Source organism: Chiloscyllium punctatum, chromosome 15, assembly GCF_047496795.1.
Source record: "Chiloscyllium punctatum isolate Juve2018m chromosome 15, sChiPun1.3, whole genome shotgun sequence".
In the NCBI taxonomy this organism is placed as follows: Eukaryota; Metazoa; Chordata; class Chondrichthyes; order Orectolobiformes; family Hemiscylliidae; genus Chiloscyllium; species Chiloscyllium punctatum.
The window spans coordinates 54,691,180-54,716,766 of NC_092753.1; the positions used below are offsets into that span (position 1 = coordinate 54,691,180).

A 25,587-nucleotide genomic window follows, 5' to 3' on the forward strand; every position below is an offset into this window, starting at 1 on the left:
TCCAACTCTGATAATGGAAGGTTGTGAAATCAGTTATGCAGTGCTACTCCAGAGTGAAGTAGAAAACAATCATATTCCAGACAGTCCTAAGGAAAAACTTGAAAGGGCACATGTTTTAAGAGCCTTGACACTCATTTCTGACAGCTCCTATTGACAGTTATTTTTGACAACTCACTTAGTAGTTCCAATAATTGATGTACATTCATATCCACTTTTAAGAATTCCAAAGGGGACCTTACACCTCCCAAAGAGTACTTTACATTCCCAAATATTATCCTGGAACCAGATATGCAAAGGGATTCCTTACATTTCCAAAATGGTACTTTACCTCTCTGAACAACTCCTGATAGCTCTAATTTGCACAGATCCTGTTTGCTCCCCTTAGATAATAAAAATCAGATGTGACTGGAGGTACCTGCTGTAGTATATGGGTTAACTACAATGTGCAGTTTTGGAACCTGTGCTCATTCCCTGTCTCCTGAAAATGATAGATACCATGTACTGGAGCAGAACTTCCAGATTCACACCTCTGAAATTAATTTTATAATGGAGAGAGTTTCCATTGTTGCAATAATGCAGGCTAAAGTGTCTGTTCCAACATTTCAAATTTGCAGGTGCTAATTTCTTTCAGCCTAGTAAAAGCAGTTGGGGGTGCAGCCTTAATCATATTTAGTTCTTCTCAGTTAGAGAGGGCTGTTGCTTTAGGTTATTATATATAAGACAGTTACTAGAACCAGCAACAGCTATATTGTTTACATTACAAAACTTTATCCAGTTTAGATCTTTTTTCTCCTCATGGTGGAAAATATGTAAGTCAAAATAAGTAATAAAACCCAAAGTATGAACAAGGAAAAAGTGTTTACAATTTTTCTACACGCACTATGTACAGAAAAACTCTAATTTGGGAACTCAAGACTCTGAAGGAGTGAAACTGGTTTACAGTGACAACAGTAAATGGATTCACTGAATGGGCTACTTATTAAAAGCTAGTGCAGATTTTATTTAACATTTACTTGTAAAATATTGCCAAGATTTTAAATTTAAAAGTATGTAAATATAGCTGTTAGAATAAGAACTAGTTTCTGAAAAGAATTTGAACTATCATTCTCTGAATTTCAATGGAAAGAAAATTGGACAAACAAAAAGCTGCTAGTTCTTTTCAAGCCCATTCTGCACTAACAATGTCTGGTTTTGTTTACTACCCTACTCACAATGTATGTAGTATGATCCATTGAAGGGCAATACCTTTCAAGCATACTTTCAAATGACTTTTACTCAGCAATATTTTCATAGTTTTTATTACCAGATCAGTAATCAACAATATTTGTCAGATGCCATATTAGCACAAAGTTGATTTAAAACACTCAATTTCACAAGATTTGTTCATAAAGATTTTACAGCAAATATTTCATTACTTAAGTGTATGCCGTCATCTGTTGTTCAACTGTCTTACACAAGTTACTTGCCATTTCTCAAAATTACCTGCATTAGTCATTAACATTTTTTTTTACAGCATCAAGAAATGACCTATGTCTTGTCATGCTGATTGCTGGTCTTGTGCAAAATTAAATATTAGTTATGTCAAACAACCACAGAAAACACCCTAGAAACTCAGCAGAAGGGATCTAAGGGGCAACTTGTTCACATAGAGGAGTATGGAATGAGCTGCCAGAGGAAGTGGTGGAGGCTGGTACAATTACAACATTTAAAAGGCATCTGGATGGGTATATGAATAGGGAGGGTTTAGAGGGATATGGCCCAAGTGCTGGTAAATGGGACTAGGTTAATTTAGGATATCTGGTCGGCATAGGTGAGTTGGACCGAAAGGTCTGTTTCCATGCTCTACATCTCTATGACTTTGAGATCTGGCAGCATTTGTGGAGATAGAAACTGAGTTAATGTTTTGAGACTGACAAAAGTCTTGTTCAGAACTTCCTTGAGTTCTGAAGTCATATCAGACTCAAAATGCTAACAATGTTGCTCTTTATACAGATGCTGCCAGACTTACTGAATTTCTCCAGTATTTCTGTGTTTATTTCTGACTTCCAGCATTCGCTGTATTTTGCTTTTAGTTATATCAAGCATGAGCTTTGCACACAATTCAAACAAAACACTGATTTACTTATCAATCATCACATTACAGGTGTCACCTGGTTTACATTGTCCATGTACCAGTGTAGAAATAAAATGTTATAATTGACAATATAAAACTTTGAAATGTTACAGCTTGAAAGTGTGCACACTGAAAAGACACAGTCACATAGGCACTTGAGAAAATATAACACCACAAAGGGATAAGGCACAAAGACAAAACTCACAAAGTCTTCGGAGAGACAGAATCAGCATCACTGTAAAATGTTCAAATACACCGATTTTACCAAAGACACTGATACCCAAGTTGCATTATCCATCACTGTATTTTCATATTTAATTTGCACAATTACACTGAACATACACTGATGTTTACAAATAGTCTTAACACTTTGGATTAATTGCACTGTAGTGTCACTTTTTGAAATACATTTTTTTTAAAAACAGTAGCTCATAGTTATGCAACATTGGCTTGAAAATTTTATCAGTTTCTTTTAAGAATGGTTTTTAATAACTGTTGAAACTCATGATTAAAAATGTTGTGAACAAAGTATCACAATGCTGAATGTTAAAGTTGGATAACATTTGAACTTTTTTTGATAGTTAATGGTGACTGTTATGTGTTATTTTAATCAATCTAAATGTGAGTCTATGCTTCAAACATGAACTGTAGGCTTTTAAAATGAATTTCTGTGGTGCACTGGCAGAGTATCTCAGTTCACTAAAATCTACAGGATGAGCTAATCAGATTTTCACAAAAGGTTTGGAGAGTTCCTGAAGATGCAGCACAATATACAATACTAGCCATTATGTCTATACAAAACTTGCCTTTCTGTAATTTTTTCAAACTTTCATCGCTGCAAGATGATCATTTGTACCTGCATCTCAGGGCATTAAATGCAATTTAGGACCTTAAAAAGACTTCACTAAGGTAGATAATAAAGAAGATATTTGGTATTTTAATAACACTTAGTTTGATATATAATGCAATAATCTCTGTAATAAGATTCAGCTGCTGTAAACAGAATTATAAACAGAAATGTTCTAATGAATACACAGGAACATAGTGACTAAGAATGCAATCACCAAGGAGTAGCTGTTGTCAATGTAATGCGTATGATCATGAAAATTAACATAAATTGCATCACAAGATAACCAATACATGCAAAATCATGGATTCCTATTAGCAACTGCAAGTTCAATTATGACTTATTATGGTTCAGTGGTTGGAGAAGAATCCAAAGAACTCACAAAGAAATAAGGGTATACAATGACATTTTCACTTGTAGTTTTCCTCATGGGAACCTAAATTATTGTATGAATCACCAGAGCAGAGAAGTTTTAGAAGATTAGTACAGTGGGCAGATGGTGACTGTAAATCTGTGCACTAAGGAAGAGGTGATAGGTCTGGCTTTGAAGTACCTCCTCAGTTCTTTCTGAGTAGACCTTTTTGATATGCAAAGAGCCCCACAGCAGCTGCAGAAGTCAGAAATGTTGACCATCCTAAAAACTTCAAACATCCGGGAACTGAAGGCATGTTTCTCTCCCAGAATGTTGTCTTGATTGGAAGTGCAGGAACGTCCTGAAAGAAATACCTACATCAGGAGCGGTGTTACAGAAATGAAATTTTCACTAAGCAAACATTGCCTCAACCAAACAAGGACACAATCAGTTTGCTGGTTCAGGATCACACCATGTAACCTGCTGATATCTGGCTCCACTGAGGCTGGCAGCACACAAACGTCATGCTGCCTCCTTATTTGCCTGATATTGACCTAATGTCAGTGAAGGAATAACAGGAGTGTGTGGTTTGGAGGGTGACTTTTAAGTGGTGATGTTCCTATTCATCTACTCCCTTGTGTTCCTAGGTGGAAGAGGCCACGAGTTTGGAAGGTGCAGTCCAAGGGGGTGTGACAAGTTGTTGCAGTACAAACTTGTATATGGTACAAACTTGTTTCTACTGTGAGTCAAGGTAGATGGAGCAAATGTTTAAGATTGGATGCTAATCAAATGGGCTGATTTGACCTGGGACGTGTCTAAGTGTTGTTAGAGCTTCACTCATCCAGGCATGTGAAGAGCATTCCAATTGACCTGTGCCTTGTAGATTTTTTGTCAGGCTTTGAGGAGCCAAGAGATGAGAAGCACATTTCTCACGTTCTGACTTGCATTGGAATAACAGTATTTATATGACTGATCCAGTGAGGTTCGTCCTCCTCAGTGTTAACCCCAGGAGATTGCTAATGGGGAATCCAGTGATGCTAATGTGATTGAATGTCAAGGGGTGATAATCAGGTTCACTCTTACTGGAAGTGTTCATTCCCTTGCACTTGTATGGGTCAGGTGTTACTTGCCACTGGTCAGCTCAAGTTTGAATGCTGTCATAACAAATGAAGGAACTAACCAGCTAATCTTTAAGTTTCAATTGATAGAACAATAAAAAACACAAAACTGTGTTTTAAAGCACTGGAGACTTTACCTCTGAATCAAATATAGACTAACAATATCTGAGAATTTCTATAGAGAGACAATAAAGAAAAGCAGTCTCATGGTTAAGTACGGCAACGTTTGAGGAATTAGACAACATTCAGTTTGAAAATCAAGGGGGGGAGCATCTGAAGGACTGCATCAGTACACAAGCACATGCACATGACCAAAGTGATGGAGTTAATCCGCTATAATTAACACCAATGAAACTATAGCACTAACTATTTTAATTATGTACAGAACAATTGATTTAAAAGCAGCTGGAGGTCCCAGTTAATGAATCCGAGGATTGACAGATAAAATGTAAAGTTGTATTTGTCAGTTAGGATGTCTATTTGACTGCAGTCAGTACACAATCAAGGTCAAGTTGCCATCATTAGAGAGAAATGACTGGTGGTTGATTTAACTTGAGGGCCACCATGCCTCAGGCGAGGGGCGAGGTTGAGAAGGAGAGTCCTTCTTGGTAACCTCAGCCAGTGTGGAAATGGAACCTACATTGAATCATAGAATCCATATAGCGCAGAAGCAGGCCATTTGGCCCATCAATTCAAAACTGACCCTCTGGACAGCATCCTAGCCACACCCCATCCCTATCTCTGTAACCCCACATTTCCCCTGGCCAATCCACCTAACCTGCACATCTTTGACATTGGGAGGAAACCAGAACACCTGGAGGAAACCCACACAGACACGGGAGACCATGCAAACTCCACACAATTAGTGGCCAGAGGGTGGGATCGAACCCAGGTCGCTGACCCTGTGAGGCAGCAGTGCTAACCACAGAGCCACACTGTCAGCTTTGCAAGCCAACCATCCGTACCACAGGATAGAAATGTTCAGAAACTTACCAAAGATGGTGGCTCAGGTTGCCAGATCTCACTTTTTGAAATCATTCCCATTTCATGCAGGATCTGAAAGAGGGAAAAATAACGCACACAAGTATATTTTAACAAATGTGAATTACTTTTCCCAATAATGCATTTACCCTCAGTAACAGGAAATTGGCTGACAGATACAATTTATCTTATAATTACCAACTAACTACTGATTTCACATACTACCAAAACAGTAATAAAAGTTTAGATCAGCACACCTTCACTATTGCCTACCAACATCACCAGGGCAACATTTCTCTGTATTTCTGTATTTAGACTATTACAGAGCCAGCATTTTTATTCAGACTAACCCTCTGAACCTTAAGATTATTCCAGGGTTAATTTTCCATGTAATTGAGGCAGAAAAAGGTACCACCTTCTAACAACACATCAGAAAATAGTGGCATGTTCTATAGGTATGTTAGGAATAAAAGAATGACTAGGGTAGGAATAGGTCCAATCAAGGATAGTAATGGGAAGTTGTGTGTGGAGGTTGAAGAGATTGGGGAGACACTGAATGAATACTTTTCGTCAGTATTCACTCAGGAACAGGACATTGTTGTCGATATGAATACTGAGGCACAAATAAGTAGAATGGATGGCTTTGAGATATGTAGAGAAGAGGTGTTGGAAATTCTGGCAAGGGTGAAAATAGATAAGTCCCCTGGGCCTGATGGCATTTATCCTAGGATTCTCTGGGAAGCAAGGGAGGAGATTGCAGAGCCATTGGCCTTGATTTTTGTGTCCTCTTTGTCTACAGGAGTAGTGCCAGAGGACTGGAGGCTAGCAAACGTGGTTCCTTGTTCAAGAAAGGGGGTAGGGATAATCCTAGTAACTATAGGCCAGTGAGTCTCACTTCTGTTGTGGGCAAAGTCTTAGAGAGAATTGTAAGGGATAGGATTGATGCACATCTGGATAGGAATAATGTGATCAAGGATAGTCAGCATGGTTTTGTGAAGGGCAGGTCGTGCCTCACAAACCTTATTGAATACTTTGAGAAGGTGACTAAGGAGGTAGATGAGGGGTAAGCGGTAGATGTGGTATATATGGATTTTAGTAAGGCGTTTGATAAGGTCCCCCATGGTAGGCTACTGCAGAAAACACAGAGATATGGCATTGAGGGTGAGTTGGAGGTTTGGATTAGGAATTGGCTGGCTGGAAGAAGACAGAGGGTAGTAGTTGATGGCAAAGGTTCATCTTGGAGTGCCGTCACTAGCGGTGTTCCGCAAGGATCTGTTTTGGGACCATTGCTGTTTGTCATTTTTATAAGGGTTAGAAGGTTGGGTGAGCATGTTTGCAGATGATACGAAAGTCGGAGGAGTTGTAGACAGTGAGGAAGGATGTGGCAGGTTACAGCGGGATATAGAGAAGCTGCAGAGCTGGGCAGAAAGGTGGCAAATGGAGTTCAATGTAGCTAAGTGTGAGGTGATTCACTTTGGTAAGAGTAACAAAAAGATGGGGTACTGGGCTAATGGTCGGATACTTGGTAGTGTGGAAGAGCAGAGGGATCTTGGTGTCCATGTACACAGATCTCTGAAAGTTGCCACCCAGGTAAATAGTGCAGTGAAGGCGGCATATGGCGTACTGGCTTTTATTGGTAGAGGAATTGAGTTCCGGAGTCCTGAGGTCATGCTGCAGTTGTATAGGACTCTGGTGCGGCCGCATCTGGAATATTGTGTGCAGTTTTGGTCGCCATACTATAGGAAGGATGTGGAGGCACTGGAACGGGTGCAGAGGAAGTTTACCAGGATGTTGCCTGTTATGGTAGGAAGATCGTATGAGGAAAGGCCGAGGCACTTGGGGTTGTTTTCATTGGAGAAAAGAAGGTTTAGGGGTGACTTGATAGAGGTGTACAAGATGATTAGGGGGTTAGATAGGGTTGACAGTGAGAACCTTTTTCCATGTATGGAGTCAGCTATTACAAGGGGGCATAGCTTTAAATTAAGGGGGGGTAGATATAGGACTGATGTTAGGGGTAGGTTCTTCACTCAGCGAGTCGTAAGTTCATGGAATGCCCTACCAGTAGCAGTGGTGGACTCTCCCTCTTTATGGGTATTTAAGCGGGCATTGGATAGGTATGTGGAGGATAGTGGGTTAGTGTAGGTTAGGTGGGTATTGATCGGCGCAACATCGAGGGCCGAAGGGCCTGTACTGCGCTGTATTCTTCTATGTTCTATGTTCTATGTTCTAATATGGGTTGTCACTGGACAATATCATTTATAATCAAGCAGGCTGTATCCTCGAAACTGAAGGAATATATTTTATAATTGAGGTATACTTTGCTTAGAGATTATAATTATCAATTACAATTACTCTCTGCCAGATTAGCTCAGTATTTTCAACCCTGAGCATGGAGATTATGGATTAAGCAGTATGAGATATGGGAATATACTTTAAAGGTGATATTTCAATGCAATATTGAAGAAGTTGAACTTTTCTTTGAATGATATGCTAAATCAAAGAATGGTCTACCTGTAGGTAAATGTGAAAGATTCCAGTATCAATAAAGAACAGAAATACCCTCCAACTCTGCCTAACATCATCAAAACAGATTGGCTGGTCATTTATTCTATTGCTATGAATAGGCTATGCATTTGCCTACTGAACAACTTTAAAAGTAATTATTTGGCTCTGAAACACTTTGGAAGACCATGAGAATATGAAAAGTGCTGATTACATTTCAAGTTAAAGTTGAATCTTTTTCTTCCATCAATCATCTAATTTTCAAGTCAAATGTCAATATAAACTGAAGTAATTTTTCAGAACTACAATCACCTTCAAGTCAAATTTTATTCAACATATTTCAACAGCTTTCCAATTAAAAATCTTACCATAAAATTAAAAATTCAGTCTGCCTGACTAGACATCATAAATGAATGACTAACTAGCAATGAATTTGTTCATGGACTGCAAGCTCATCCCCAGGGTGAAGATAGTTCAATGAACTGGAAATTCTCCCGCCCTCTCCAGTGAAGCATTGAAATAGGAAAAAAAACTTGGTCCACTAGCTACAATAGCACTCAAAACCCTGAATGATTGAATATTAGTAGAAGAATGAAGAGTTTATGGTAGTTAATGCCCAAATAAAACACTTGATATTAACTTGAAAATATCAGATTATGTTGTGAATACTACTGTTTTCCATTCGTGGAGAAGATAAAACTAAGTAAAACACTTGCAAATTAATAGCACACCTTCAATGAAACATTTAAAAGGGAATTTCACAATGCACTCTTTTTAAACTGTAAGTTTATTTTGCAGAATAAAGCTGTTCCTTTACTGAATAGCAGGCTTAAAATGAATTATGTCCATACAATTAGCTTTATTTTCATGTGCGTGCGAAGTAGTGTGTGAAGTCAATTATACCAATGATGTCAAGGAATATTTGATGTTAACTCAATATTAACAATTGTTAAGTATGGGTTAGTTTGGACTATTGATTATAATGTAATTATAGCGAAGAAAATTTATTTGTTTCTCTGAGTTGATCTGTCTAAAAATATCTATTGCAGCATCCAATAGGCATAAAGAGGGAATTCTACAGCGTAAGCCAGAGATAGCTGTAAACACTACCATCAAATCACAGGCCTAAGGAATAGAGGAAGGATATAACTCCAGACAAAATTTGGACAGGCAGAATTCTCAGATCATGGAAGGTTGAACAAAGTTCCAGAGATAGGTAGGTGAGAAACCACGTAGAGATCTGAAAATGAGGATGAGAATTTTAAAATTCCGATGTTGGAGAACAGGGAGCCAGCAGAGGTAGATGTGAACAGGACTTGGTGCAGTCAGAATACAGCATATTTTGTATGACCTCAAGTTTACAGAGGGCTGAATGTGAGAGGGAGGCTGACTAGAAGGGCAGGGATAGCAAGATCAAAAATGAGAACTTCAGCAGCAGGTGAGGGTAATGTAATTAAGGTAAAAGTAAGCAGACTTTGTGATAAAGAGAATATCAAGCCTGAAGTTTGGCAGCTAGTAAATGTGCACTAAAGGCCCTGTGTTCTAAGAAAGCAATGAGAACCAAGTTATTGCAGCAGTCAATGTGCACTAAGAAAGCAATGTGAAATATCTAGAGGCTGGCAGCAGTAAGTGCAGAATGAGCAATTACACCAAGAAAGGGAGATCTCAGGGGCTAAAATGATAATCAAATCCTAATTTTCACCAACTTGGAGATGTCTCCACCATAGTGAAAGTGCCAGAAGACATGAAGAATCGCAAATCATGTCCCTGAAACTGGCTATTCTCATTTACTGGGGGCAGCTGGCTATTTTAATAATAAGCCGAGTCCTAAGAAGTGGGAATTCGACATTGCTGGCATCTAAAACCCCAAGTGTGGAGATTAGGGCAATCAAGAGCAGACTTGTTCTCAATGCATTTCCTTTGGTAATTAGAGAACCCCTTTGAAGAGTTGAAGTAGCCCTATGGATATTGCTTGTGGTGGGAGTCAGGGATCCATCTGGGAAAGGCTTCCAGTATCCTTTGGAATGGATCTCACAGTCCCGTTTGAGGGGAGGGTCAGGTGCTCTCCATGGACGCTGCCAAAGTTAAAAATCACACAACACCAGGTTATAGTCTCAACAGGTTTATCTGGAATGCAATCAGACCTACTGAGTTTCTCCAGCACTTTGCTGCTTTGATTATGGGCGATAAAAGTTGGGTCTGAGTTCTCATTCATGTTTTTGCTGTCCTTGCCCTTCTAGTCAGCCTTCCTCCCACCTTCAACCCTCTACCAACTTGAGCTTGCATAAACCTTTGTTATATTCTAATCTGCACCAAGTCCTGTTCAAATCTACCTCTGCTGGCATATGTTGACTCCCTATAAAGGGCCATGGGGTGATTGGGGGCACATGAGATATGTGGGCCATAAGAGATAGACACAGAGTGGCACAACAGATATGACAGGCCTAAGGGTGGCTTCAGGGACATGGGTTAGCATGGATGGGGAATAGAAAATGAAGGAAGAGTGTGGTGAGAGCAGCGTTTTCTGTTTTAATCTTTATTTTTCATCTTTGCATGCAGTGCTGGAGTGCCCAGGCTGGCTCTCTGCCCAGCCTGTCCTTGGGAACCAGGCAATTTCTTAAGTTCTTCCTTGGTCCCCTGACCAGACTCCTGCAGCAGCTCATCATCCTGGCACCTAAAACCCGAACTGTAGTGGGGCATTTTATAAAGGCTTGGGTTTGTGGATCTGGGATTTTTCAGAATGCTGCTCTGCCAACCCATGAACAAAAATCAAAGCTAAAAAGTGTGGGGAGTCCAAAATACTCCTGAATGTTAGGTTGTCAATTGCTATACGAGACTGAACATTTGGAGTATACAGAGGATAGAATTACAGTCTATTTGGAACAAATGGATGGAAATAGAACCACTCGAGTGCAGGGAAAGAAAGGGTTGATATGTAACAGATGTAAATTAAATGGCAGAAGATTCAATAATCTAAAATACATTCAGTTGTTTCATACAGACTAGCAGATTCAATTTTAATGAGTCTCATTAGTTTTTGACAGAGCTAGAAAGTGATAAGCCTGAAGACAGTAACAGAATCCACCTCAGGAAAAGAGGCATGCTTACTGAACTCTCAGTGCACCCAATGCTTTCACAGAGACATGTGCTGCTTGGGTTTTCCTGTTCATTTTACTCCAGGCAGGTACAGTGGGGAGAGAGAGACTGTGACATGATTGGGTGTGTGTGGGAGAAGTCATGCAGAAGAAGTTATAAAGGTGCCTCAGAAGTTTGAAAGTATCTCTCTATCCATTACTCCTATTTTGATCCTTTGGAAGACTGTTTGGAATGCCTTGGATCTCAGGACATTATAAACAGCAAATACATTAATAGCATTAATGTTTTAACATTCAAAATATCTAATCTAAGCCCTATTTTCTAATTATTTTTAAGGATAATGAAAATTTCATTTCAAAATTAATTATATAAAAAGCCAATTAATTCTGGTGTTCTCTAATGTACTTTCAAATTAAATTTAAGTAAAATATTAAAGTTATCTCACAGGCATTAAGCCCACAAAATTATTTATGATTTTTAAAGCTGCATTGTACTATTGAAGGTATTGAAAAAAAACATTCTGATTTGACATCTCTGTGTGGAACAAACTTGCTGTTTTTCAGATGCAATCTGAATAAATCAGAAAAGCTCAAAACCATCCTTTTATGTCCAAATATTCTATATAAATTAAAAGCAAGATAGGTTCTACAATGATTGTAATGAGGTCAGCCTGCTGGACATCATTGAATATGTGTTCCCTGATTGTAAGTGTTAATTTGGTCTCATCAAGGAGCCCCGACTGACGGCCATAAACAGGAATGTCAGAGGTTCTAATCAGTCTGAGAATGGGCTCTGAGGAAACTGGACCAGTGTCGAGGACTCTTCATGTGTAAAGAAAAGGGTGATTTTGTGTTGGGATACTGGCCTCTGTGGAGTTATTTAAGATTCCAACTTATAAAAATAGAAAATACTGTAACTGCATTTGCAAAGAGAGAACCTGAATTGATGTTTTAAATCAATGATCTTTTATCAGAACTGACTTTTATGAAAGGTCACACAGATCATTAATGTTAGTTCTGCTTCCTTTCACACAGATGTTACTCAGCATCTGGAGCATTTCCAGCATTTTAGATCTCTAACATCCCCAACGATTTGTTTTTCTATTAGATTTAAGCATAGATTCCCGAGGCATATCATTACCTCCTTTCTGCCAATTCGGTAACATTCATGTATCTCATTTTGCTGTTTTCCGTCTCCAGACATCTTTCTGTCTATATTGTTAGACAAACCTCGTATGCCTTAAAAATCACAGAATCTCTTTATATATACACTGACGTCATAAAATAACTCAGTTAAATTTGTCAAGCACTGTCCAGGCTCTATAAATCCATGCTCCTTTTCATTCATATCTTTCCAGTTATTAATATGCATCACCTCTCTTAACTTAAAATAGGGTGGAACATTTTTCTTCAGCTCTTTAACTCAATTTCCATTTTTAAATTATTATACTCTGTTATCCCTGCCCAAACCAGTTTAAGTAACCTGACATGACATGGAGCATGCTGGGCCTGCAGACGGCTATTTTTACTCCCATTCAATATTTAAATATAATCACCATTTGATTATTTATCTCCTGTAGTGGTTCTTCCATACACCTCTGAGGTACTCCAAGACCTACTTCTGTTGTATCTCCCCTCTCAGTTATAAGGTGGCTTGTTTGTAGTCTCATCACTAACTATTTTGTACATCTTATGTGATTAGGAAAGTGCCTCTAATTTTCATTTATGTACTACCAATCATTGCTTCTGCTCACTCCTTTGTATTTTGTCTTTGCCTTGATTATAGCACTCATTTTTGCTGCAGTCTCTAAATATATGCAATCAAAGCCTTTGACATGTTCCTTTCATTCTAAATGGAATACATTTAACCTGCAAAAGTAGAAAGCATCTGCCTGAAATGAAATGCTTGTCAATACAACAATGTATTTCCCAAGCATTCTTAAACTGGTGTTAAAGCAAAAAGAAAGGAGGGAAGTTAAATACAGAAAGAAAATATTTGCTCTTGTATAGAATTCCTGATATTCTTAGGATATCTGAAAATGATTCATGAAAACTCACAGCTTTTTGCTGCCTTTCAAGGTCCAAGAGTGATTCAGAGATAGCTGCTGCAGACAGGACTACTGTCTCCAAACACAGTTCATGACATTTTACAAAACCATCAAACTGATGCAGAATGAAGATATGACACAGTTTGTAGTTCAACCACGACATAGTGAAACGGACCACTGGCCTCTTTAAGGGGAGGTTTGTATGCCTGGATTACACCAGTGGGACTTTGTCAGAGAGGGTGTTATGCATCATTGTGGTAGACTATGCCCTTCTCATCTGTAATTGACAAAAGTGGTAGTGTCCTGGATGGAGATGAAATGGGGATCTATAGTAATCTTCTGAGATTCAAGATAAGGTTGAGGATCAGCACGTTGATCAGGAGGGCTGTGCAAGAAAGCATGGCAGAGCAATACATCACAACACCTAAAAGGCCAGAGAGAACTAAACTGAAGCCCACTTTCAAGATGAATGGGTTGGATTTGGACATGGTATCACTGTTTAACATTCTGCTGATAAATTAGGCAAGCAGCTCCTTCTTAGTGCAAAGCACATCTGGACCTTGTTATTTTTGCATTCCTTGCCGTATAATTTGGTTGACTAAATGACTCCTTACCTATGTGACTGTATGCTTAATGGGTGATCCCACTTTAAAGTATATGCACATTACATGTTCTACCAACCATTAAGATAAAGCAGCAGGCACTATCAGTACACTAACATTGCATGGTACTAAGGTTAGGTAGCTCTTAAGGCTGCCTTCAGATATCACACCTGTACAAAGTAAAAGCAGTTTTTCCACAGATGCTGTCAGTTATGCTGAGTTTCTCCAGCATTTTCTGTTTGTGCAGCATATCTGAATGTTGTGCAGTGAAGCCCATCATTATAACCAGCAGGTAGAGAGGATTCCTGAGGATGCTCCTTTCTACGTTTCCACTTTCAGTATCCCTTCAATGTTTCAGAGAATGTGCGCAGATTGCTGAGTTGCCCTGCATTCTCCAGGACAGCATTGAGCTTACAAGAGGCAACACCTTAGACAACTTTTCTTGGCAGACCAATGGACTGTGGAGGTAGATTTGACACGTGGACTGTCCCTTGTACATCTCCCAGCCTTGAATGGTCGTGCATTCCCTTGAAAAATTGATAGAATAAATCTTTACTTCCAGGGATGTGGTGAATCATTGTGGGTTCTATACTCTCAAATTCTCACTCACAAGGTGAGAATAAGTGTGGAATGATGTGTGTAGGCCAGGACGAGGCACATTCCCTCCACATTATCTTCTGATCTTCAATGTAGTTTAAGGTTTCCTGATATCTGATACTATGCAAAGTCAAGACATCAGTGTTTTGTGAGAAATATACAATGTTTGGTCATTATAACTTCCTTCATTCTTTGGATACCCAAAGAAGGTTGTTCATCTCTCACCGAGAGCCTTCTGTGCTGCTTTTTGTTGGACTCTCCCTCAATTTAAGAAACAATCTGTCTTTTGATCCTTCCTATCAAAGTGCATGCCCTCACACTTTCAGTGTCAAGTGATGTGCTCACCAGATTTTACTCCTGAGTTTAATTTTGCAAGAGACCAACGTGGGTGAAAATCTCTGAGCTGATGGAGAGAGTGTGCAGGTGAAATACCTGCTGATGCATCCTCTGAGAGTTCAGTGGTTTTCTCCTGAGGTGGAAATGGAGGTGGAGGTGGAGCTGAGGGTCTCTTAGAAGAGGTTCACTGGCTATGACTTGTGTCTTTGCAATAGAAGTAATTAGTTATAACATTGTGCAGATTAAGAATGAGTTAGCCAGGGCAGTGATAGGAGAACAGCACAATGAAGCTGACTGGTCTCTTCAACCCCACAGGAGCAGTCCTGCCCCTCTCAGGCAAGGTGTATGGTTTTCTCCTTGTAGGGAGTTAGGAATCTGATGTTTACTGCCATAACCAACCAGTCCCTACCCCAAATCCCCAACCCAGTCTTGGGACCCCTCAGCCAGTTAATGGGTCAATGTTTCCTGTGAGGAGGCACAAAGGGAGAGATTGGTTATGTTGGAAGTGGATGGAATAGTAGTCAGTGATCATACATATGGGGAGGTGGGGGGGATGAGGTGTCCACAGTGAGTGAGTAGAAAGTGCAGGGGACAGGAACAGTTAGTTGTTTGGGAGGATGAGTAGGTGAGAACATTGAGTGGATATGATGCACAGAATCATAGTCCATGAGTGAGAGGCATTATGCATTGGCAGAGTTAGAGTGACTGCTGTCCATCTAAGCATGGGCACAAGAGACAAGCTAGTGGCACTAACCCTTGGGAATACATGGGTGAACAGTCACCTTCCTTTCTACACTGCTTCTTCTGGACCACTGCAGTGACCCTGGCTGCAATCCGTGTCCGGTGGCATAGCTTCCTGTGGTGTTCAGCTGGGAAACGGATAGCTTTCCTCTCCATTACTGTATTCACCAGCACCCCAGGCCCCTGTCTATGAGGTGGGGAGATAATTTGTCTTTCTTCAAGACCAAAATTTTGTGTTCCAAAACACCAGTCAAGCACTACAGTGTGAGAGCTGCCAGAGGGTCCTGGAATGTCTGAAGTAGTCTGCAACAGCTGCGCTTTAACTACGTCACCAGAGGTGGGCATGCAGAAGGTCTCACCAGTAGTGGTCACTTCCACTTCTCTTACCATGCAATTCCCCGAGAAGCTGCCAACAGCCCAGCTTCAGAATTAAATGAGGTGAAGATCAGAAAATTACGTGAGAAAATTCATGATGGGCTAAATGCTGTGTAACTCACTGCAAAAACATGTTAACTACAAATAGAACATTTTGACTTATGTGGAGGTCTCTGCAAAAGGACTTAAAATTCATTTGCGTCTGACTTGAGGTGATGCTAGCATTAAGCTAGAGCATGAATGTTCATCAGTCTATTTATAAAGGTGCGAATTTTATTTCTGATGGGCTCAAAGACATCTGCAATGTCACATAAGTTAAATACTTAAAACCAGCAGCAGGTGAGAGTCAACATTAAAGATGTATTAAAGTTACATGTGCTCTATAGACATATCATCTGTGCTAGGAATGTTTCCAGTTATGCAAAAAGCTGTTGCTATAATCGTTGCATTTTTTTTTAAAATCACACTTGTCTAAGAACTAACTTCCCAACACCAATATACGTTCTCAATTGCTTGAAGTTTTGCTGAACAAAATGATGCAAAATGTGAGTCTATGTTTGTCCTACCTCTCTGGCTGCTCTCTCCCCAGCCTGAACAGCACCCTCCATGTATCCACTCCATTGGGTAGCTGTCTCAGTGCCAGCAAAGTAAATCCTCTGGAATGGTTGCCTCAGGATTCTTCAAAGACAAAAATACTCAATAAAAACATGATGCTTAGACTATTTCAATAGAAATGTGCCCATACACACATGCAACTAGTTAGCACTAAACGGTACAGAATTTTTGTAACTGCAATTATTTTTAAAAAAAGCTCAGTTTTGTGCTGCTCCAGGGAAAAACAGAACACAAGACCATAATACCGTAAGATATAGGAGCAAAATTAGGCCATACGTCATGTAATCTTTTTTGAAACCAGCTGTCAGGCCAGTTAACATCACAAGATATTTACAGCAGGGTCATTTAGGCCATCTAATTCATGTGTGTAAAAAAATTGTACCCTCCCAGCACTGCGGAAAGTGGATCTTTTGATTGTTAATTCTTTTTTATCTCAAAGGAAAAGTGGAACTGTGTAGCCATTTAATGGATACACAGAGCATATAATTTCGTGGGCCGAAGGGCCTGTTCTGTGCTGTATTGTTCTATGAGGATTGGCTATCTAACAGAAGGCAGAGAGTTGGGATAAAAGGTTCTTTTTCAGAATGGCAGCCGGTGACGAGCGGTGTCCCGCAGGGTTCGGTGCTGGGGCCACAGCTGTTCGCATTATATATTAATGATTTGGATGAGGGAACCGGGGGCATTCTAGCGAAGTTTGCTGATGATACGAAGTTAGGTGGACAGGCAGGTAGTACTGAGGAAGTGGGGAGGCTACAGAAGGATCTAGACAGGTTGGGAGAGTGGTCCAGGAAATGGCTGATGGAATTTAACGTGAGCAAGTGCGAGGTCTTGCACTTTGGCAAAAAGAATAAAAGCATGGACTACTTTCTAAATGGTGAGAAACTTAATAAAGCCAAAGCACAAAGGGATCTGGGAGTGCTAGTCGAGGATTCTCTAAAGGTAAACATGCAGGTTGAGTCTGTGATTAAGAAAGCGAATGCAATGTTGTCTCTTATCTCAAGAGGGTTGGAATATAAAAGCAGAGATGTACTACTAAGACTTTATAAAGCTCTGGTTAGGCCCCATTTGGAGTACTGTGTCCAGTTTTGGTCCCCACACCTCAGGAAGGACATACTGGCACTGGAACGTGTCCAGCGGAGATTCACACGGATGATCCCTGGAATGACAGGTCTAGCATATGAGGAACGGCTGAGGATACTGGGATTGTATTCGTTGGAGTCTAGAAGATTAAGGGGAGATCTAATAGAGACGTACAAAATAATACATGGCTTTGAAAAGGTGGATGCTAGAAAATTGTTTCTGTTAGGCGAGGAGACTAGGACCCGTGGACACAGCCTTAGAATTAGAGGGGGTCATTTCAGAACGGAAATGCGGAGACATTTCTTCAGCCAGAGAGTGGTGGGCCTGTGGAATTCATTGCCACGGAGTGCAGTGGAAGCCGGGACGCTAAATGTCTTCAAGGCCGAGATTGATAGGTTCTTGTTGTCTAGAGGAATTAAGGGCTACGGGGAGAACGCTGGCAAGTGGAGCTGAAATGCGCATCAGCCATGATTGAATGGCGGAGTGGACTCGATGGGCCGAATGGCCTTACTTCCACTCCTATGTCTTATGGTCTTATGTTCTATGTTCTATAATTTTCCTGAAAGCTGGATTTTGATACTTTTGTACTGGCACTAAGTGTCTTTGGAAAAAACCCAGCAACTACCCAGCAACAGGGTTTGAATTAATTGAAGTACAGTTTATTGCAGACTTGAGGAACATTTGGGTCACAGATCTCACATAAGCAAACCAGATCCTCCTTTTGAATTCTGAAAGTAACAACATGCAAAGACAAAAAGAAACTAAAATTCAAATTCTGACCAAGACTTAAGTCCAACTGACCTCAGGACCTCAGCATGATATCATTGCCAAAATCCAGAAAAAAATCTGCCAGAAAGTTCTCATTTCCCCAACTGACTTGGACTGTGATTGACACTTTCTTGCCCATAATTTCTACCCAGGATTGCCCTAAAAGGACTGTTTGTCTTGTCCATCCGTCTGTCCTATGTGAATGAATGTTTGTGTGTTTGGATTTAGAGGAGGTATAATTTAAGTTTGCATATTAATAATTACTTATCTGATTTTGCCACATGTTAAAAGATATTTGTAACAAATAAGTTATGGTTTTCCTGTTTATTAATGAAACCTGGTGTGAGTTTCTTCTATCTTAGCTAGTGCCCACATTTAGACATCCATCATCTCAGAGCGGTTAAACTGGTCACATTTCGTATTTGTGATAACTCATAGAATAGTGAGTCTTCATTTCCAGCACACCATTCAACCTGGGTCATGACATAAGTCATATCAAAATACAACTTAAAGTACAATCCATCTACTAAGTCCCAACAACGAGGGGTATCACTCTGTATCAAACAAAGGAAACAGGAATCCATGAATTCCCACTCCCCATAGTGACATGGGCTTATGTTGTTGGCATTATTCTGCAATGCACATAGTCACTTCAGCTCACTGCATAAATGAAGGTGTGCAGATGAATTTAAGCATTTCATAAATAAGACATGTGCTGCTTCCTTATTGAATTGGTAAACGAGGCACAATATGCCAAAAATACATCACTATCAACAGAAAAAACAAGAACTCTGAGTGGACAATTTACAACCTTTAATTTGATCTATTGATGTTACAGCAAGATATATAGACTTCTCTGATGTACAGACACAGGATTTTACACTGCGGAATGGCAATAAACTTGAACAAATGCTCCAAAGAGGAACCTTGACTAAATTAGCAATTTTCTGCTCTACAAGGCCTAATGTGAATCCATTCACAGTTCAGTGAGTGTTTAACTGCTGATGGAGATAATCAAATTATTACACATACTTGCCATACTGAGTCATAATTCCTGGAGGGAAATACACAGTGTAACATCCACCTGAATACTGCTCTTCACACCAGTTCTTTTCTTCATAATGAATGGGCTGGACAAAAACACAAAGACACAAAAACCACACCATGTTACACAAGTTTGTTCAAATACATCATTTAAAGTCTAACATTCTTGAAATTGGATAGAGATCTTTGAGGGCATGTTTTCTAAAAGACAGTCTAACAGCAGGTAACTTAGAGAATCTGCTAAAAATGATGAAAATTGAAGGCTAGCTTGCTCTGCTTGCATAACTGTTAATCCACCTTTTAGCCTTTTTCATGACAGTGAACACTCATTATATTATAATGAGGGCCAGTTACACCAGTGCCCCAACTTTCTTGCAATGGCAGTCACAAAGAACTCAGACATGATTAAGCTGAAAACAAAAAGGTATAATTATTGTCAGGATCAGCCAAGACAGGGGGCGCTGAACTGTTTGTGAGTCTGAACGTTTTGAAAAATTCCAGTCATGATTTCAGACACCAGGCATGAGTTTGTGAAGGTATTTTTCTGGCATTCTGTCAACACAAAAATGAGCACAAGGAGATCATTTAATTTTAATACAAGTGTACACCAACTGATGATAGCAGCAGTAAGAGCACAACTCTGTGTCCTTCCAGGCAGGTGTTTGAAATGTAGATACCCCTCCCCCTCATTGAGCTCAAGTGGCTATGTGCAATGCAGAATAATGCTAACACCATAAGCCCAAATCACTATGGGGAGTGGGAGTTCATGGATACCTGTTTCCTATGTTTGATGCAGAGTGATGTCCCTCAAAATTTAAACCCAATTGTCTGTCTCAAATGGAGAAACATGCTGCTTGGGCCATCATGGACTAATTGCCATTACCTCTTACCTCCCACAAGTGGCAGCTTTTAAGAAGGGGCACATGTAAAAATTTTTTTTAAAAATCTCTCCCATTTACCTTTGGGAAGGCAGAGCAAGTTGAACTAATGTATCACTGATGCCCTGCTTTGTCTGTATTTAAGAAACTGATCGCTACCAGAAAATCCTCGGTCATTCTGATGATGTGCAAAGTTCTGGTTTGGAAGTCCCAATCCCTCCTGATGCTGCATCTTTCTAAATCAATGGACTTGTAAAGGGACAACAGAGGCTCCATTCCTTTTAAGGTCTCACAGAAATCACAATGTTAGTCAGGGCTCAGCAATCCGAGTCCTGTTCTAACTCCAGTCATTCTGTAACTGGACGAGCATCAAGGAAGTGCACCAAAGGAGCAAGCTTCCCTAACTTTTAGTGGGATAACCTACTTAAGGAAGTAATGTTGGAGTTGTACAGAGAAGGAGGTAATATTGGAGTTGTACAGAAAGGTGGTCAGACTACAACTGGAGCACTGTGCGTAATTCTGGTCACCTCACCGCAGGAAAGATGTGTTAGCACTAGAGGCTGAAGGGTCAATCGCAAGAGGGCACAGCTTTAGGGCAAAGGTCAGGTGATTCAGAGAGGATTTGGGAAAATCCCTTTTTTCATTCAGTGGGTGGTGGAGATCTGGAATGCCTTCCCTGGGAAGGTAGTGGAGGTTGAAAACCTTAAAATGCTTTTAAAAATTTGGATGGGTACTTCAAATATCACAACATTCAAGGATATGGGACAAGTGCAGGAAAGTATGATTAATGCACTCTTAGAGTTAGTTATGTCAGTGCAGACTTAATGGGCCAAAAGGCATTTCCTGAACTCTATGAATCCTTGAAACTTGAAAAGTAATTGCAGTGACTGGCGATCACTGCTATGCCAACTGCAGGTGATTGCTTGGTAAAACAGAGGCTGAGACCTTACCGGTTTCAAGATGACAGACCGGGGAATGGAATGAATGTTAAAATAGCAATGAAAGGCATTGTTGGCTGCCTTACCTCCATGGCCCATCGAAGGGCACAGAAGCATTATGTTAGCTATACTCTGCTGGTGCTGGTGGATGACTCCTTCAAACACTTGGGTGCTAGGTCCTACTTGCTGACACTGGCATAAAGGTAAACGTCCTACTTTGTATTGAAGTGCCCATGGAGCAGCCCCCTCCCATGCCACTTGCAGCTCAGCAGAGGTCACATTGCCAAGGCTGGAGACCTGCTTGCCATCCTGTGCCAGCTCAGTACCAGCTGGAATCCAAAATAGACAGGCAGGAGGCTGGAAGAATACAGCAAGCCAGGCAGCATCAGGAGGTGGTGAAGTCAATGCCAAGGGCATAACCCTTCTACACATCTGAAACGTTGACTTCTCCACCTCCTAATGCTGCCTGGCTTGCTGTGTTCTTCCAGCCTCCTTCCTGTCTACCAATGATGGTAGAGCAGTCTACTTCTGAGTTTTATTTTATTAAAATGTAATACAAGGAGCTGTAATTAGACAATATGATCATAATACATAGGAACAGAAGTAGGCCATTTGTCCCATCAAATTTGCTCTGCTACTCAATGAGATCATGGCTGATTTGATAATCCTCAACTCCACTTTCCTGCTTTTTTCCCATAACCCTTCATTAAAAACTGTCTCTCGCTGCTTTGAATATACTTAGAGACCCAGCCCTGAAATCCTTCTGTGGGAAAGAATTGCATAACTGACTGCACTCAGACAAAATTCCACTTGTGCTGTGTCTGTCAGATAGCTCTTCTAATTGGATCCTAATAATTTGATCATTATGCTGCAATGCAGTTTGTGGCCAGCTCGCACAATGACTACGTTATGGGAGCAGCGTAATCTCAAACATCCACATCCTAGAGTCTGTTTGCCAATCAGTTGCACTTTTCTGGCCTTCAGCACTAAGATGTTACATCCATACCGAATGCCAGATCACTCTTATCATATTATCAGTTGATTGGCACCTGGTATATTCAATATTTATGTTTTGTAGTTCCGCATGAGTTTCTCAGGGCTGGCCTTTAGCAGGCAAGCAAGCTGCAGCTACAACAGTAGTTAATTTGAATGATAAGGTATTGATAGCAGAGCATTGCTCAGAATAGTGGCGTGGAAAGATGGAGCATATATATGGTCTTTTTTTGTATGATACATTATGCCAAATGTGATTGTTTTATTTGATGATTTCAGACTAAACCTATAACAAGAAAAGAGAAAAAATAGCTTACGTGCAATGCTTCCTCACACCCAAGCACCTTGGCATAAATTTCACAGATCTTTTGCTTCCTGCATTAAGAAAAATCATGTGGTATAAATAAAGTCCAGCAAACAAAATGAAAGCTGTGTATAACATGTGTAGGTTTAGACTGCTCCATGATGTAATATCCACACAGACATTTGCGGTTCAGTTACTAATTTTTCACAGGTTTGTAAGTAAAGTCCTTGTTAAATTACCAAGTCACAAATTGGTGATTTATATGCAGTGCTTTCACAATGAACACCGTTGTATCAGTAGACCAAAACTGTCATCACCAAGCAGATCAAGGAAGCAGAGGTTAATGCACTGATTAATGAGAAGTGAAACAGTAGCATATCCGAATACCAATGGAGCAGCACAGCAGGAGAATATCTCTATGAGTCTCAGAATAAGTCATTTAGCACAAACTAATGGGATTTGTTTTAACTCTAAGTGCTTTTTTACAGAAGTACTATGCTGTTTATGATTGCTGGTAAATACAAGGACATGCATCTAAATAGCACTCTATGACTCAAACAAAAAGCACTTCTATTATAGGGAACATCCCCCAAGGTTCTTCACAGGAGTATACACTTATAAGAACTGACACTGTGCCAGAGGAAGACAGATTAGGATTGGCTTGGTTAAAGGCAAGTTTTAAGGTGGGTCTTTAAAGAGGAAGGAGATGAAGTGAATTTTGGGTGGAATTTCCAGATTTTCTATTAAAGTCTCATTATAAAAGACAACATTAAACATTTATAACATCTAATAAGGTTCACACACCTAGCTTCCTTTGTGAGATTTACCAGACGTCGTGCTTTTCGAGCAAGGATAAATCTGAAAGAAAAGGGAGTTGGAGAAATGTTTACAGTTAAAATGCTCTGAACTCTAAATGCATTTATAAAATCACATTTCAACATGCTTTCATGCAGGTTTTCATGCAGAACCTGTATACGGAGAAATTAAAAGTACCCACTCAGATATTAATTGTTGCTGTGTCTAAGAATCCAACAAAGTAAGTGGCAAATACAAATGGACACTCCTTCAGTAACGATATCCATGTTATATTAACAAACATTAAAGTATGGATGTACAGGACCCAGGCCTGAAACAAGTCTAAGATCCTTTGCTTATACTAATTGGTTGTTTAACATTTGTTTCAGAACTACTTGGTGCCTGAAGCACAACGGCCCCAATGTTTGTTTTCAGGCCAGGTGAGCAGAGGTTGGAAAATCCTGGATTAGGAGACAGGCTGAGCAACCTGTGTGTAGGTTGGGGGGGTGGGGAGAACTGAGGAGGCTGGCTGGAAAGCTTGGGGCTCCAGCATTTTGGTCAAAAATTAAAACAAAAGAATAAAAGAATAAGACCTCCACATACTCTATGTTCTCTCATATCCATGCCACCATATACTTCTCAACCTACCACCCTCACATCCCCTATGCAAACTTAGTGCTTACTTCTACTCAACATCTTTTTCCCCATTCACCTCCTAAGCCAACTTATTAGGTAGCCATAAGCACCCATGCTTAATTTCTCCATTGGAAAATACATTCTTATTGAGAAAAGCACTCCCAATCACTCCCACTCCTGCAAAAAACAGAAAAATAACAGATTTGGAGGTGTAACTTTGGTTTTAGATGACTTCAAATATTTTTGCCATCACAGAGAGAATTTGAGCCATTATGTCTAAGAGACAGGCTGATGGGAAATACATTCCTTTATATAAAAAACAACTTAAGTATGGATCTAGCTGCCAAAGACCATTGTAGGCTTCTGCTCAGCATCCTCCTGATCATCCCAACTTTGATGTTGTCCTGGTTTTGCTCCATGTGGCTGTAAGCCACTTTACTATATGAAGAATTGTCCTATATAATGCTTAATCACCAGGTCCGAACTTTTGATGCAGGGAAGGTCATGGATGAAGATACTGAGCCTGGATCCCTTCTGAGTATTCCCTGCTGCAATATCCTAGGGCTAATACAACTGGCCTCCAACAATAATAACCACATGCCAGGTATGACTCCAATACATGTGGTAGTCTCTCAGAATAAGGATGTGACTTCAAGAACCTCTGAGTGAAGTCTTTTAACACAATGCATCACATTGTTTTGGCTGACCAGGGAACACTTCTGCTCTTACCAGCTGTCTTCGGCACATCAGAAGGACTTAACAGTAAACAAAATATCCAAAGAATCGCAGGAAAGCAGAAACAAAAACAGAAATTATTGAGAACTGGAGAAAGTTAACTGGACCTGAAACATTAACTCTGCTTTTTCTCCACAGATGCTGCCAGAGCTGCTGAATTCGCCCAGCTATTTCTGTTTTTGTTTCAAAAAAGACTAGAGACTGACAATCAATCTGTCTGACACATTACGACAAGTCGACCTTCGCCCTCAAGTCCTGGAATGGGACATGAACGCAGAGCTTCTGTCCGAGAGGTATGGATCAGTATTGGTCTTCCTGAGGATATTTGTGAACATTAAAGAAGTCTAAATCAAAAAGCCGTTACCCCATGATAGCAGGGTAAGATCCATCTGGTTTGGTATCATCCAAAGTCAGTTCAATCGGAGACTCCTCATCTTCAATGATCATGCTACCACAATAATCTGATTAAAAAGAGAAATAGACCACATAAGACCATCAAATGAATGGGCATAAGAAGGTCACAGCTAATCTGATAATCCTCAACTCCACTTTGCTGCCTTTTCCCCATAACCCTTGATTCCCTTCCTGATTAAAAATCTATGTATCTCCAGCCTTGAATATAATTAATGAACCAACCTCTGCAGTAAAGAATAACACATGTTCACTGATTGCTGGGGCACTCCATTAGTTACAGGTTGCCAGCCTGAAAACAGACCAGAGAACCATCCAGAGAAACTAAGGGAAAAGGAGTCTGGGTGGGCCACTGTCACGGGAAGGAGACTTGGGAATTGATTTGTCAAGATTGGGGGTTCCAGGCTGAGGAAGAGAGGCTTGGTAACTGTGAAAGGGAAAATCACAATTTGTAAAGGTTGGAGAGGGGACGGGGGAAGAAACCTATTCAGCCGTCAACCAAACAGCCTTTCAATCCAGCTGGCTGCAAGCAGGAAAACACAGAGACAAAATGAGAATCCGTTTCTGCTAACTAAGACCTGCATGAAACCTGCTTATCCCTGTTTTCTGACCTCAAAACAACTCCACTTAATTCAAGTTAATATCTAGTCAGTTGACATATCTCTCCAGTTACTTTCTGACCT

At 40.2% G+C, this 25,587-nt stretch overlaps 1 protein-coding gene across 2 annotated transcripts in view; it reads right to left on the bottom strand.

Moving 5' to 3' along the window:
* Positions 1-1,282: 1,282 nt before the first annotated feature.
* The window catches only part of mao (monoamine oxidase), a 162,715-nt gene continuing 138,410 nt past the window's right edge, over positions 1,283-25,587 (bottom strand). For both annotated transcript variants that reach the window (XM_072585165.1, XM_072585166.1), the window contains exons 9-15: positions 24,858-24,954; positions 23,132-23,185; positions 22,341-22,398; positions 19,203-19,300; positions 16,274-16,385; positions 5,424-5,486; positions 1,283-3,673 (exon numbers count right to left, since the gene is read on the bottom strand). In XM_072585165.1, coding sequence (XP_072441266.1) covers positions 3,518-3,673; positions 5,424-5,486; positions 16,274-16,385; positions 19,203-19,300; positions 22,341-22,398; positions 23,132-23,185; positions 24,858-24,954 — 638 coding nt within the window. In that variant the 3' untranslated portion in view covers positions 1,283-3,517. The remainder of the gene's footprint in view (positions 3,674-5,423; positions 5,487-16,273; positions 16,386-19,202; positions 19,301-22,340; positions 22,399-23,131; positions 23,186-24,857; positions 24,955-25,587) is intronic.